The sequence below is a fragment of the Nematostella vectensis genome, chromosome 13 (genome assembly GCF_932526225.1).
Source record: "Nematostella vectensis chromosome 13, jaNemVect1.1, whole genome shotgun sequence".
NCBI classification, from domain to species: Eukaryota; Metazoa; Cnidaria; class Anthozoa; order Actiniaria; family Edwardsiidae; genus Nematostella; species Nematostella vectensis.
The window spans coordinates 12,436,512-12,453,052 of record NC_064046.1 but is presented as its reverse complement, the minus strand read 5'-3'; the positions used below and the strand labels follow the sequence as shown (position 1 = coordinate 12,453,052).

Below are 16,541 nucleotides of genomic sequence, written 5' to 3'. Positions count from 1 at the left end.
GGGTATGAGTATATACCTATTTGAATAAAGGTTGTCAGTGCGAACAGCGAATGGCAATTGCCAAATGGCAGTTCTACGACCAAAAGATGTTTATGGGTATAGTATTTATTTGTAAAAATAAAGGTGATAAATAAACTCAAGCGATGTCAGAACCATATATTAATTACATTAAATGGACAGTCGTATGTTTTATTTATATTTTTCTGAATCTGGAACAAATATTTTGGGATCCATGGGTCCTTTCGGTCGTATAACTGCCATTTGACAATCGCCATTTGCCATTTGCACTGACAACGTTTTTTGAAATAGGTGTATAAGGGGAGACATAACGTGCTAGTGTCAATCTAGCCAGCTCCTCTGTTAAGCCATATTGACTTTTGCTAATTTTTTTTATGTGTATTTTCTTTTTCGAACTTTTTCTTCGGCCTCCATTCGGAGGGAGGGAATAAGCTCTATGATAAAAATCTGACCAATCACGAAAGAACAAAATTGGACTTTTTATGTCTTTGCAGTTATCTCCACAGGACGTTTATTGTCGGTTCTGGTTACGTACCAGATTGATTTAGCTTATGCTTTTAAAGTTTTGTCTACAAATAGAACGTCCATTGGGGACCAAAAGTGGACCTTTGGCCGTTGTGTGTGTGTGTGTGTGTGTGGGGGGGGGGGGGGGGGGGGGGGGGGGGGGGGGGGGGGGGGGAGGGGGTACGGGCCTGACAGATGACAATTGGCGGCGCCAAGTATACTGTACCGTAATGGCGTTCTAAACACTGCATCCTAGACTAATCCCAAAGGATTGAAATTATTAGTATCCCCTCTATACAAAACATCGTTATCCGGAGCGGATACAGGAAAAAAAATGACCTATTTACGAGAAATAAGAGCTGAAGTTGCCTCAATTAACGGAATAAAAACTTCCGTACGGCACATACACTTTATTTTATAAGAACCTTTTTTATAAGAACGTCCAGCCTGAGATTTCACCAAATTTTAAAAACATGCCGAGGCTCAGATAGGAGAAAAAAAATCTGTTTTACTCCTGAGGCGTTCTATGCAGAATCAAATTGTGTTCATAGTAACAACCTTATTATTGCTATTGATCATTAGTGTAATTCTTGTCCTATAATTTATTGGGTATTATATTATTATACACACTAAAAATTAAGAACATCGTTAAGAACATATTCAGCCATAAAATGTCCCAAAAAATAAGAACGGCCCAGCCTCAACTGAAAATTAGACGTTCTTTTAAAAAAAGAGTGTACTTAAGAAGAACAAACAAGTAAAGTCTTGATAAATGTTCTCAAAGAGTAGTATTCCATTTGGGATAAGACCACTAATACCCCCATTAAATTGGGCTAGATTTCCCTGTGGAGTAGAACTAATGATTCCGCAATTCAATAGAAATCCAGCCCACATTCCATAGAACATTCTGCAAAAGTAAACCCTGATTTTAGAACTAAGTACAACCATGATTCTACTACGCAGCCTCCCTTCTACTTAGTGTCAGGGATTGCAGGAGAGACTGACTGCTGATTCTAGTCTGATTTCAGTTTAATTTCCAGTGGAAGCATACGTCGACCGTATTCTCCAGGAGACAACACTTTTAAAATAATTAAATTCCTACTTCGTGTAACTTGCACGGAACTATCCTTACCGGTGACTGTTATGAGATTTCATTATAGTCGCAGAAGGAAAGTACACTGGAATTTTATGATTTTTCCTATGCGAAGAACCTAGTCGAGCTTGCGTTTTGAAAATACGAATAAATGCCGCTGAACGCAAAAAGAGAAATATAATTATTACTAACCAGTTTGTCAAAAACTGCGCGTGTCAATACGCAAATTCTGGATCAGTACGTAGAGCGCATGCTTTTTAAGGAGAATCTGCTTATTTTTTGTGGGATAAGATGCTTTTGCAAATTTTAAGCAAATGTTTAAATTTGATTCAGTTATTTTCTTATTCACATGATACTTTTATCGTATTCGTTTCAAGTATAATACGACGTACCCCGCCAGGGCGCGTAACACACGATTCGATATTCATTCGCAGCATACGTTGTACCTTTCATGTACCTATTTCCAAAAGTATAGGTTCTACTGAATTTAGTTGAAGCACAGGTAGCCCAGGCAATGGTTTTGAAGCTTGTTCGTAGCTTGGAATCGGCTGTTATTCTTAGAGGTAAAACGAGTGGATTGAAGTCGCGATTTTTTGTGAAACATTGGCATTCAAATTGCCTTAAAACTCAGAACATGACTTGTTGTTGTCATATTTATGTGTAATAAACGATTTTGGGGTGTCTGCGTAACGGAATATAAGACTTCTCTCCCCTACTAAGGAAAGAAACAAGGTTGGACCGCCATTTTCGGTAGCGCTCAAATACCGTCGAAATTCGCGAGGAAAATACAACAAACGAAATATTTTTATCTCGCAGACCTATACCAGGGTACACTTACATTCGATATGTGGCAAAACATCCGAGCTAAATCATTTTCCCTGGCCGCTAGCCATTTTTTAAAACGAGTAAGCAGCCATTTGAATCCTTGACCGGCGCCGATGGACAACTCGGCTGAACACGGAGCGAAGGAAACTATTACTAGCATGCGAGGTCTAGCTGCGAATAAGAGATAACAGATTACTTACCTTGCTCCGAAAACTGATAGTTGTGAATTTTAGACCGCGAAAAATTATGAAATCCGTATCGAATGCGCCGGTGACAGCCTCGTGCTATAATTTGCGTGCTTCGCTCCGTGTTCAGCCGGGCGTACCTAATTGTCCATCGGCGGCGGTCAAGGATTCAAATGGCTGCTTACTCGTTTTAAAAAATGGCTAGCGGCCACGGAAAATGATTTAGCTCGGATGTTTTGCCACATATCGAATGTAAGTGTACCCTGGCATAGGTCTGCGAGATAAAAATATTTCGTTTGTTTTATTTTCCTCGCGAATTTCGACGGTATTTGAGTGCTACCGAAAATGGCGCCTCCAACCTTGTCTCTTTCCTTAGTAGGGGGAGAGAAGTCATATATTCCGTTACGAAACCCCCCCAAAATCGTATATTACACATAAATATGACAACAACAAGGCATGTTCTAAGTTTTAAGGCAATTTTATTGGCAATGTTTCACAAAAAATCGCGACTTCAATCCCCCCTTTTTATCTCTAAGAATAACAGCCGATTCCAAGCTACGAACAAGCTTCAAAACCATTGCCTGGGCTACCTGTGGTTGAAGCTCGGTTCAACGTATGCCTTAAGCCTTACTTGCAGGGTTAAATAAAAAATATAATAGGGGCTTTTTAGTATAATGCCGCTGATTCAATTGTATTAACGATGAAGTTAATTCTATACACTCTGGTGATTATTTTTTTCCAGCCAGTGAACACACGCAAAGAAATAAAAGTTTGTTTTTTTGACCGACAGATGTTATTTATTCTAGACAATTGATGAAATGGAGGCAGCAATAGATCTTCATCATGGATATTATGTCTTTCATGCATTTCCAAGTACACTGTACCATGATGTCATTCTAAATACCATAATCCTAGACCAAGCCTAAAGGAATGAAAGGAATTAGTATCCATCTTTATGGAAATCAAAACATTGTTATGCTGGCACATTAGTTAAATGAGCAACCCTTTCAGCCGAGTTGTTTATTTAGTGAAAAAAAAATACTTTGATAAAAAGTACTCTAAATACTGTACAGACAAATGAAGTCGTGTTCTCAAAGTATCCCATTTGGAATAAGACCACTAATACCCCCATGAAATTGGGCTAGATTTCCCTGTGGAGTAGAACTAATGATTCCGCAATTCAATAGAAATCCAGCCCATATTCCATAGAACATTCTGCAAAAGTAAACTCTGATTTTAGAACTAAGTACAACCATGATTCTACTACGCAGCCTTCCTTCTACTTAGTGTCAGGGATTGCAGGAGAGATTGGCTGCTGATTCCAGTCTAATTTCAGTTTAATGTCTGTCTCTTCTGAAACCAGGGACAACAGAAGAGAAATTAATGAAACGACGAAATATTCCTAAACCCTAATCTTTTCTCTAACGTATTCATCATTATAACTTATTCGTCATTTTGAGTAGGAATGCACCCTAGGGAAAATCGCTCCCTTTTATCGCCCTTCTTTGAATAGGATCCATTTTTAAAGCCTACTCATAAAGAGAAGTTTTCCCTTATTCCAGTCTGATTTAAGTCTCTTCTGAAATCAGGGAACAAATCCTTCCATTATATCATGCGAAGGAGAGTAATTAATAAAACCACGAAAGATTTCTCAATCTTAATCTTTTCTTTGAATTAACTTATGGTCATTATGAGTAGGAATAAACCCTAGGGAAAATCGCTCCCCTTTATTGTTCCTTCGTTGAATAGGCTCTATTGACTAAGGCATACTCATATAAAGAGAAGCTTAGCCGTTGTAAACTTCATTCGGCTGCAAATCTACCCGAAGACACACAAGCTGACAAGCTTAGCTCTCTAGCTGCCAAGTTTTTCTCTGTAGTCATCAAGGTAAGAGTTTGCTATCTTGCTCTGTCTGTAATTGGTTTGATGTCGGATCATACGGAATTCTAAATTCCTCTTAGTACTAAACTAAAGGTTGGTAAGCGTAGTAGTCGATACTCGGATTTTTGCGCGAAATTCACTAAATGGCTCGAGGCCGGAAAAGGATGATTTTGGCGCCTTGATGCAACGGGCTGTCTCTGTGCTTCCCTGGAAATACTTTCATAACTTTTGAGACTGCGTTTAATGGTTTGAAGTCCTTACGCAAGATTTTAGAGAGAGGTGATTTAACCAAGAGTATCGGGCAAATGCGCGCCAAATCTTTTTACGATTCTAAAAAGATCCTATCTCCGTTCTTTTTATAACGAAATAACAAATATTGCGCTTTCTTTTAGATGTTTTCGGCACGTCTGGTGTTGGTCTTTGCTGTAGTATTGTGCATTCAGCTCTGTAATGCGTCCTGGCTTGATGAACGGGCGATGACACAAGAGAAGCGATGCAATGGAAAGTATCAGAAGTGCACATCTAATTCCCAATGCTGCGACCAGAAAGACTACGCCAAAAGAAAGCTGAGATGTCTGACCCAGTGTGACGAAGGAGGATGTATGAAATACAAGCAATGCATGTTTTATGCAGGAACCCAGAAGTGACAGCATTAACAAAACATCAAAATTACGCAGTGTTTTATTGTAATCAATTATTTTCTAAGCAACTTTGTGTAACTGCTAGCTAGAGGTTGGAATGATTACCTAAAAGGTTTCACTTGGTAATGTAAAGAAATAAAAATAAATTCGTCATCTACGAATGGTTTCATTGCTGTTCCACTGCCATTTCACTTACTAATAGTTTGCCATTTCCCTTTTGGCTAAAGCAAGACCGCAGTGCAACACGGGAATTTGTAATCCTTTGCCATTCCCTTTTGGCTAAAGCAAGACCGCAGTGCAACACGGGAATTTGTAATACTTTGCCATTCCCTTTTGGCTAAAGCAAGACCGCAGTGCAACACGGGAATTTGTAATCCTTTGCCATTCTTTAAATCCTTTAATCCTTTAAATACAATAATTGCCACTAGCGAGCTAATCCGGCAATGAGGGGCAGCGTACCAACTACCCATGCACATACTACGGTTGATAATAAATAAATAATAAATAAAACAAAAGAAACAATAAATGAATGAATAAATAAATAAATAAACGTAACAATTCGATAAGATGATGAGATAACAATACACATGTACATGGGTAGTATGGCAACTAAATCATTGCCGGGCCAGCTCGCCAGTGACGGCTATCTTAAATTCATCGACAGAGCTGAGGTCTAGCATTTGTTGGGGCAGAGAGTTCCAAACGGGGATAGTTCTTGAAAAGAAGGAGTATTTGAATTGGTTTATACTGGGAGGCGGGAGTGTAAGTTGGCATGTGTTCCTGACGCTTGACCTGGTTGCGTAGGAACCAGGTTTGCGAATTACATCACTCGGGAAATCGATTTTTACTAGCCCGTGGTGGATCTTATAAAACATGACAGAGTCGAATACTGTTCGCCTAAGTTCTAGTTGGTGCCATCCTAGGTGAGTCAGCATATTCGTGACGCTGCTATGCCTTCCGTAGTCGTTGCACACAAATCTGGCAGCGCGGCGTTGTACAGATTCAACTTTTTGAATGTCCTTCTTAGTGTGGGGGCTCCATGCTTCCGTCCCGTACTCCACCAGTGGCCGTACCAGCGCCTTGTAGGCTTGCTCTTTAACCGCAGCTGGGCAGGAAGATAAATTTCTTTGTAGGATACCCAATACTGCGTTAGCCTTCTTCTTGACTTCCTCCGTGTGCTTTGACCAATTGAGAGATGTAGAAATGTGGACTCCAAGGTATTTTTGAACGCTAACCCCCTCCAGTGTGGTTCCACACAAATGGTATGGGAACTGGGACTTGTCGCGTTTTAAAGTGATGGTCATGACGTAACATTTTTTGGGCGCAAACTTCATCTGCCACTGTTCTGCCCATCGTTCAAGGTGGTGAAGATCTTGCTGTAGGGCGTGGTGGTCATCAAGGCTCTTAATTGGGCGGTATAGGACGCTGTCGTCGGCAAACAGTTTCACGTGTGATTTGATGCCAGATGGCAGGTCGTTTATGAAGAGCAGGAATAATATCGGTCCTAAGACCGTGCCCTGAGGTACGCCTGATAGCACAGGGGACCAGGTAGAAGAGGCCCCGTTCACGACCACTCGCTGTCTTCTGTTGGTAAGAAAGTGCCTTAACCACAGTAAGAGTCTTCCTCTGATTCCATAGAACTCGGCCTTGATCAGTAGGCGTTCGTAAGGGACTGAATCGAACGCCTTGGCGAAATCAAGAAATACCACGTCAACTTGCCCATGGTCGTTCAGGACCGACGACCAATCATGAATAACAGATATTAGTTGGGTGGAGCAAGAGAGGCCTTTCAGGAAACCATGCTGTAGCTGAGTAATGATGTTGTTTGCGGACAGGTGACACATTATGTGTTTTGAGACAATGTGTTCCATCAGTTTGGAGACCAAGGATGTTAAAGATACTGGGCGATAGTTCTGTGGGTCAGATCTTAGACCCTTCTTATAAATGGCTGATATGTTCGCGTCCTTCCACACAGTAGGGAGTACGCCATCCTTCATCGACTGCTCGAACAGTAATGTAAGGATAGGTGCGAGTTCTGTTGCAGCCTCCTTCAGGACTCTGGCTGGGACGGCATCTGGGCCACACGCCTTGTCTACACGGATGTTATCGAGTTGTACTCTAACGCCGTTAACAGAGAAGGAGATGTCTTTGATGTCTTGGTGAGGGGACGCGCCGAGAGTGGGAACATTAAGATTATCTTCCTGCGTGAATACACTGTCATACTGTGCCCTTAGCGCCTCAGCTTTACATTTGTCATTCGCGCAAACCCGTCCCTCCCAGAATAGAGTGGGTATCCCTAGTGACTCTGAGCGTAAGAGTTTCAGATATGACCACGCCCTCTTCACTCCGTTCGGCCTAGGTTCATCAGATTCAAGGTCAATCCCCTTCATAATCTCACTCACGTAGTTATTGTGTGATTCCTTGATGCTGTTGCTTACAATGTTCCTTAGGCGTTTATAGTTCACATGGTCTTTTTCCTTCCCAGTCCGTTTGGACTTTTTGAAGGCGCGGTCGCGTTTGCGCATCAATTTTTTGATGGGCGCGCCTATCCAGGGGAGGTGTCGCTTTGTTTTCGAAGTCTTGGATGGAATAAACCTCTCCATAGCATCACTAATGCAAGTTGAGATAGCATTCCAATTTTCCTCCACGGATCTTTCCATGTGCGATGCAGCATAGTCCCTATGGAAGGATGCGATGTGTTCTTTTAACGCAGCCATGTCCGCTTTATGGTAAAGATGAATCTTACGTGGGGGCTTGGGGATGTATTTTGGAGCAAGGTCAACTTCAAATAAAACCGCGCTGTGATCACTTAGACCCGACGTAACATGACATGCATTAACAAGGCCAGGTTTAGACGAGAATGCAAGGTCCAAGAAGCTATCATATCGAGTTGGAGACTTAACATGCTGTGATAATCCATATTTTTCCGCCAACGCAATAAGGGCGAGGTCCCAGCTGTGAACAGGTGGAGTGAGTACAGCCTCGCCGCTTGACCATTCAATACCCGAGCAGTTAAAGTCACCCCCTATGATTGCATTAGGGCACTGCTGGTATTTGGTGAACAGTTTGCATAAGTAGTCGTCTAACAGACCGAGTCCCTCCTGGTCGGTTGGGGGGTGATAGAAACTAGTTAGAAAAAGTTTCTTCCGCTTTGCGAGATGGATAGATGCTGTTATCATTTCGGCCCCATCGACGTCGAGACCCCGTTCTTCCACTGCAGTCAGATCGTTGCGAACAGCTATAAAAACACCTCCACCGGAAGCCGTCCTATCTCTCCGATATACTTCATAATTTTCAGGAAAGATTGAATAAGTGGGAATAATAGCGTTTATCTTTGATTCGCAGCCGAGAATAACGTCCGGGTCATGCAGTGCGACAAGAGATTGAAACTGCGACTTTTTGGCCGGGCTTTTTAGCCCGTTACAGTTAAGAGAGAGGATCTTTAACTTTCTCCGTGTTATCTTGACTCGGTTCCCTTGGGGATCATGGAATCTTGAAGGGCTAGACGTAAACAAAGGTGATCCCGGGTCGCTGCTTATTGTTGAATCAGATGAGAGACTTTCAAAGCGGTTTTCGTGACAAAGATCCATTTCGTTTAACAGGAACGTCGTCGAGAAGTTTGGGAAAAGGCATTTATTGCACAGCCACGCAAGCTGGGAGACACTACCCAATCTGTCATAAGATTGAGCCGTCATGGCAATACACTTCGTATGATACCACATGTCGCACTCGTCACACTGAATCGCTCTTTGGTTCGATCTAGTTGGCTTTTGACAGATGCCACAAGGATCTTTAACGGGGCCCGGGTTCATCGTTAAACAGTCATTTGCCATAATTATAAGGATCAATGAGATGCGAGACGACGTACAATCGTTCAAAACAGGGCCAAGCATTCGGCCGTGACGCTGCCTTGACAGTGAATTAATGAATGCAAATGCAGAGCTTCTTGGCTGATTGACTTTGAATGAACTGGCTTTAAACTCCAAGTTACCTTGAACACCGGGTATCGCGAATGGCGCCTCAGACGAACAAACCTCGCTGACTGAGCTGTCCAGTACATTAAGTACGATGGCAAGAATAGTTATGGGTAGTTGGAGAGCCATTGCCATAGTGAAAAGATGGCAAAATCACATTTGAATCGGAACAGAATTGAACACGTCCGATAGGCTTGATTACCGCTGACCGCCCAGCGGCCCGCCCGCCCGCCCGCCCGACCCGCCCGCCCGCCCGACCGCCCGCTCTCTTTTGGCTAAAGCAAGACCGCAGTGCAACACGGGAATTTGTAATCCTTTGCCATTCCCTTTTGGCTTAAGACCGCAGTGCAACACGGGAATTTGTAATCCTTTGCCATTCCCTTTTGGCTTAAGACCACAGTGCAACACGGGAATTTGTAATACTTTGCCATTCTCTTTTGGCTAAAGCAAGACCGCAGTGCAACACGGCAAATTTGTTGTTAATTACTTTCAAAGGAGAATGTGACAAACGGAAAACTGACCTTTCGGGGGATGCAGCATTTTATTTTGAGGGCGGTTTGACCCTATGACATTTATTTCTTGGATATTTTTAAAATTCTATTGTAGTAAGATAGAATTCCCACCTACAAGGGTACTGTTGGTCCCCCTCCGTCCTTCCGCAATTTATATGATCTTGTCCTCCCATCAAGGACTACAAATCCCCAGGGATAAATGGGGGAATACGATCCAATGTAGGGCGAGACGGTGGGTGTGCTAAACCAGCTTTATATTTTAGATCAGCTTTATTTTAGAATCAATTTTAAGGGATTTATATCAAGCATAATAATTTCACGTTTTAAGCCACGCTTATCTAGCTATCTTTTATTTTTCCTAGCCGAGTACCATAAAAATCTTCATATTTTTGTCCAAATTGTCAGATGACGATGCCCCGTGAATTTCGTTAGCCTTCATCTTTAGAAACAACCGCTGATCGAAACTTACTCGCGTCACGTGATCAAGTTTTTGGCTGGAAAAGGAGTTCCATACAACACTTCAATTTATATTTTAGATCAGCTTTATTTTAGAATCAATTTTAAGGGATTTATGTCAAGCATAATAATTTCACGTTTTAAGCCACGCTTATCTAGCTATCTTTTATTTTTCCTAGCCGAGTACCATAAAAATCTTCATATTTTTGTCCAAATTGTCAGATGACGGTGCCCCGTGAATTTCGTTAGCCTTCATCTTTAGAAACAACCGCTGATCGAAACTTAATAGCGTCACGTGATCAAGTTTTTGGCGGGAACAGGAGTTCCATACACCACTTCAATTCGCTTAACAATCGCCACTTGTCTAACTGTGATTCTTGTATTAAACATCCAACGATAGACCCAGGTCAACAGTAGCACGGAAAACAACCAGTATCCCAGCATGCACAGCCATTTCTCCCTCACTCCTTCATTTACATAAGCAATCACGTGATCTTTAAAGCCGTTGATTGAAAGGACCTCCTCAAAGTCCACGCGCTTGTCCCTGTGTCTATTGCGTGCGTGGAAGCCACATGACAGGTTAGTGAAGAGGATTTTCGTCGGATCGTTCTTTAACTCGTACGCCTTGGTGAAGTTGACCTTGACAAGGGTGAAGGAAGGGAAGTCGCCGGGAATAACAGAGATGTCTTCCCATCTTTGGAAACTAAAAAAAATGTCAGAAACAAAAAAACGTTACAGTGAACAATGGTTTGCGCCTTGATTCGCCCTTCTTTGCCTGGAGGCTCGATCGCGTTGCATCTGCGCGTACCAAGTTTAATTTTGCTTACTTTTATTATTTTTTTTTTACTTAATATCCTCTCTGAAAAATTCAAATGTATGCCTACATAATTATAAACGGATCGATGTTTCGAGAAAAAGTAAGGCTATACAATGACTGAAAATGTAACAAAATAAGCTTTGTTTTTTCAGGTTATTAGGGTGAAAATATAGAAAAGCAACGTAGATTTTTTGTTTTACAAAACCTCTTATGCATTCATTTGTAGCCTTGAAGTCGTTGTTTACACATAGACATATTTATGCACAGCTGCGATTACAAGTATATTGGTATTGGAGGGGGGGGGGGGGGGGGGTGGGGTTTGAAGTGATGACGGGCGGTTACAAATTTGAGGCCGGGGAGGCACAGACCAGCAAAAAAACAGCGAGGACCCAAAATCAAAAGTGAAAGGAAAAGAAGAATTACATACCCATTATGTCCCAGAATAAATTCGTACATTATAAAATTACATTAATCTAAATCTTTAATCAATATTGTGCTACTTGACCCATTCTGTAGTGGCTCTCGGCCTGTGTTTCGTTTTTGTTAGGCTTTGTGTTGTTGTTTATGGGAAAGTCAAATAAACAAACAAACAAACGAACGAACAAACAAACAAATAAATAAATCATAGGTAATTGGATTACTTGAATCTCTCCTCATCTGTTAAGGTGACAACCTTTTCTGTGAAGCTTTCAAGTCGTGTGTGCGTTTTGCCCCCTCGATCCGTAAACCTTGCATTACGCTGCTTCGTTTCGTTATGCCAGCACGTCGCACGAAACGACAAAACAGGGGGCTCTTTTTGAATTCTCTCCAAATACTCGTAAATGTTCTCGCCCTTCAGTATGCTTGCAAGGTATTTTCTGGTCGAGGCGAAGTAGCATTCAGTCAAGTAGAATGCGTAAAGTAGAATGAAGACTACAACTGGCAGAGCAACCAAGTCTCGCGGTGATACGACGCCGTTGTATTGATTCTGATCAATCGTACACCAAAAAATTATCGCTAAGGAGAACCAGACGGCTAAATTCAAAAAGATAGAACACAATGGGCATTCTGTCATCCAATCCTCGCACATTATGGCAGTACTTCGGTTCCAGTCTAGCCAAATTGGATTATGGTTGGTAGTGATCTTAGAAGTCTTGTGGATGTCTTCAATGCTTGTAGATGTCTTCAATGCTTGTGTTCTTCTAAGATATAGCTGAATTGTTGGCTTTGCTTAGGGCTTGGCTCTTTGTTTAATCCTACGGCTGTTATGTCTTCTGCAAGGCTTCCGTGAATTTTGCAGCTCATAACTCTCCAGGTTACCCAATTCGATTGGTTGCGATTAAATATGAATTTTTTTAAGGTTGCATGAGTCACTATTCAAATGAACCCTTGGATGTCTTTTTGTGATTCTTACTGTCGATATTAACGATGACTTTGCTTCGGGCGACAAGTAGAATGCATTAATGTCTTGTCTTCCTGCTTTTATCAGATCTAAGCTGTGAGTCTACTTCAAAAAGTCATATATAGGGCGCTAAAATAATATAGTCACACGTTTAGTTTGGTATTCACCCCTGGTCGTCAACAGGCCACGTCTAGCGACCCCGGGCTATCACACTGATTGGGTATCAACCAAAAGTATTCATAAAATGCGCGCGGCAACCACAGGGATACCGCAAAAACCAAGAAACCGTGCAAAAATAACTTGTCATATCACCTTCGCAGGATTGTGAGGGGTAGTATCCCTCGAAGGCGTTTTTAGGCAGGCATCGCGGCGGCGCAAGAAGCTTTTCTATTCAATTTCGCGAGCGAAACGGGTGTTTAAGTGATCCCAATCTCGTTCTAATTTTATATTAGAATTATTGTGAATAGTAATCGCAATTCGCCGTTTAGGCGCAATGATTTTTTTAATAAACCCCATTGTAATTATTATCATGACCATCAAAAAAGGTAAGAAAAAGGGTAAGAAATTTTTACCGTGGTCTTTTTACTTACTTTATAGCTTTAATAATTGAAAAGACATTCCAGGAATAATGATGATAATAAAACAATCAGGCTGTAGATTATTTGAATATATTTTATTAATATTGGCAAAAAGGATAAATAGCTTTGATATCTTCTTTATTAAACACAATGGTCTCTTGATCAATTATATTATCAATTCAATTTTGCCCACATGATGTCACTGTTATAGCAGAATTTGAACAATTCTACGCAATCCTGCAGCATTTTGCGAAAGCTTTTGGCTTTTGTGCATTTCCACTTGCACTTGCGGTTGCCTCTGATGTCATACTAACGAGAGCAAAAGAAAGGTGTTATGGCGGCAACGGCACGAGGTGAGCACATGATCACCACGTGCTGGACACTTGACTTTAGGGGTCAAGGACGAGAGTTAAAGAAAGGTGTAATGGCGGCAACGGCACGAGGTGAGCACATGATCACCACGTGCTGGACACTTGACTTTAGGGGTCAAGGACGAGAGCAAAAGAAAGGTGTAATGGCGGCAACGGCACGAGGTGAGCACATGATCACCACGTGCTGGACACTTGACTTTAGGGGTTGAGAGCAAAAAAAGGTGTTATGGCGGCAACGGCACGAGGTGAGCACATGATCACCACGTGCTGGACACTTGACTTTAGGGGTTGAGAGCAAAAAAAGGTGTTATGGCGGCAACGGCACGAGGTGAGCACACGATCACCACGTGCTGGACACTTGACTTTAGGGGTCAAGGATGATACATTAGGGATTGTCACCATTGCCGCATTGTCACCAGTTTACTTTCGGTCGATTACGTTACGATCTCCGATGATTTTTAACGGAAAACGCGAAAAGTATTTCAAAATATTGAAAGCAGTGTGTATATTGCAAGTTTCTTCGAGGATGTGATTGATAATTGAGAGACAAAAGAATCTATGAAGCGTTATCGGGTAAAACAAAATATAAATACCCGGTAAAGCGTTATCGGGTAAAAGAAAATATAAATACCCGGTAAAGCGTTATCAGGTTATCGGGTAAAACAAAATATAAATACCCGATGAAGCGTTATCGGGTAAAACAAAATATAAATACCCGATGAAGCGTTATCGGGTAAAACAAAATATTTTTACACTTCCGTTCACTTTAAAACAACCGGAAGTGCGTTGCTCTTGCAGAATAATGTGTTCATCAGCCAGGCAAAACGGATTATCTATCGGCTATCGCCTACGTTTGTTTTTTTCAACCTCGCACTTACTCAAAAAGCAAAACATACAACAAACAAACAACAACAAATTTTTATTTACATTTATCTTACATACATTCTTTTAAGGTATAGAATAATAATTTATAGAATAATATAATAATTTATAGAATAATAATTTCTAGGGACGCTAACATTTACTACCGTTCAAATTACTCAGCGTCGATTGTCCTGTCAAATTTAGAAACTAATCTTCCTGGGAAATGGTAAAAGGACGCTTACTTGATTCAATTAGAACTATCATCAAGCTATTGATACTAATCTAAAGGAATTTGTAAACATGTTCATTAAATCAATGTTGAAAGAAAATTCCTAAACAAGTACGGATCGAATTAGAATCCCGTTTGAGAAACAATCCGTAAAATACGTAAAACAATTATAATCGCAATCCAAAAATCGCTTACTTAAAATCTTTGCAAAATCTAAAATAACCAAAAATACCACCCGGTCACATGTGCACGTGAGAATGGCTATACTCTGTCCAATACACCCCTTCTATCTCATAGAGCGGATTTCGGATGAGTGTAAAAAGTAAAATTCAGGCTTGCGTTCTGTTAGCGTTTCTATTGGTTTAGGGTATAGTGTTTTGAATTTTAGCCAATGAAATTGCAAACTAAATCAAAACGCGCCAGTACTCACGTCAAGGCTAAACGCAAATTTGACTTTCTTCGCCTCCTGATTTGTTTGTTGTTGAATGGCTTCCATTCCCGATTGGCAAAATTTTCGACATTAATATGAAATTATTCTAACAAGAACGGGAGATCAGGCTAAAATGCGTATATCTCCCGCAAATTGCATAATGTTAGAAGGGAGTCCTATTTTATAAGCTTATGGCTTCTCTGGATATCCTTGCCTACTCAATTTTATGAATTGTAACTCTAATAAGAAAAATACTGTGAGTCTTAACTGGAGAACTTGTTTTGTACTCTTACTAGTGTTCTTAAGAATGTAAGAATTCTGCCAATTGAAGCTAATTAGACCGGAAAAAGTTGTACAATGATCGACAATGAGTTTTCAATCAATTATGCTAAACACTAACCAGACACACCTCCTCATTAGAAATGCAAATAAAGGCAAGGGCTTGAGGAACATCGTGGCACTTTACTCGGCTACTCAATCTTCATCTTCGCTTGTGTGGTCATTGTGGGATGTTTTTAAGTCATTAATTTGAACGAAAAGTATGGATTCCGGATTTCGAAACTATTTGGATTCTGGATTCCAGACTGTGGATTCCGGATTCCAATCTCTGGATTCCGGATTCCAAGGGCCCTAAAAACCTGGATTCCGGATTCTGGATTACCTTACATGGGGCGACTGAAGGGGAACAGAAGATATTACCGCGTCTGAGGTGCATTTAAAACTGTTGTGATCGATCTAAACAGCTTGCTCCTATACACCAACGTGTGGTTGCACATGTTATGTGTTTGTGTGCGACGCTTACCTTACGTCGGATTTTCGCTTTACTAAGGTCCGCATTTTCATAGCTTGAGCTTGTGATAACAGGGTACGACTAACGTATTAATGGCATGTACCGGATGTGATCAGATTACGATGTTACAAGATTGCGTTATTATGAAATGTATGTGTATGGTGGGGGAGGAGGGCGTGGCGTGACGAAGTGAGAGTTGCGGCGCGTATGAAGTAGGCGAGTTGTGTGTGTATTGGGGGGGGGAGGGATGGTTGGTAGAGGGCTGTTATGTGTGATGTAGGGGTATTGTTATTGTATTGTGATTGTGTTGTGTGCGGTTTGTGGTGGTGAGGGGGGGGAGAAGGTATGTGTGAGTGTTGTAGGGCGTGTCGGTTTGTGGGTAGGTAGGGTGGGTCATAGGGTGTGGTCGTTTGTAGTTGGGTTTAAATTTTTTAAATTTTAAATCGACCTCCGCACCACTACCATTTTAACACACACAGACCCATCACGCTAAATTATAAGACTTATCTTCTCCACATCTCCCTCACCACCACTCTTACCTATACACCGTACCACTTTTTCCCCCACCAACACAGCATATTACTATTATTATTATTTTCTTTTTTTCTTTTTCACCTACCCACCACACACTACCACAACCTATTCTATAGTCCCACTTTATCTTTTCAACACCCTCCTCCACCTACTAGTCTAGCCTATCCACATTTTCACCGTAATTGCATTACTACCATCTCCACTCTACATTACCTTACTAGCCATCCTTCACCATCACCCTCCAACATCACCACACCATATAATCACACCCACCTCACTACCACACCACTTTAGGCCCCTACGTCTTGGTACGAATACCCGATCCAAACCAAAAAAACATATACAGCCACTACTCCAACCCCTACAGCCCCCAATGCAATACACCATATAAAATAGCCACACGTACACACTTTAACCCACGCACCAACGTCCATTACCACACATTTTATCACCCCACA

At 41.4% G+C, this 16,541-nt stretch overlaps 2 protein-coding genes across 4 annotated transcripts in view; both read right to left on the bottom strand.

Annotated features, from left to right (window-relative positions):
- Nucleotides 1–2,750, bottom strand: part of LOC5519472 (cytochrome P450 4F1) — a 28,965-nt gene extending 26,215 nt beyond the window's left edge. Inside the window, exon 1 of one of the 3 annotated variants that reach the window (XM_048720426.1) lies at nt 2,641–2,750. The gene's annotated coding sequence lies outside the window, so the exon portion shown is untranslated. The remainder of the gene's footprint in view (nt 1–2,640) is intronic. The other 2 variants (XM_048720431.1, XM_048720428.1) reach the window with 2 other exon arrangements.
- A 7,134-nt stretch (nt 2,751–9,884) lies between these two features.
- On the bottom strand, nt 9,885–13,710 carry LOC5519470 (transmembrane protein 151 homolog). Its single transcript, XM_048720834.1, has 2 exons — nt 11,548–13,710; nt 9,885–10,792 (listed from the first exon to the last, which is right to left on the bottom strand). Exons 1-2 carry the CDS (start codon nt 11,973–11,975, stop codon nt 10,381–10,383), a joined length of 840 nt encoding a protein of 279 aa, XP_048576791.1. The 5' UTR covers nt 11,976–13,710; the 3' UTR covers nt 9,885–10,380.
- Nucleotides 13,711–16,541: the final 2,831 nt, after the last annotated feature.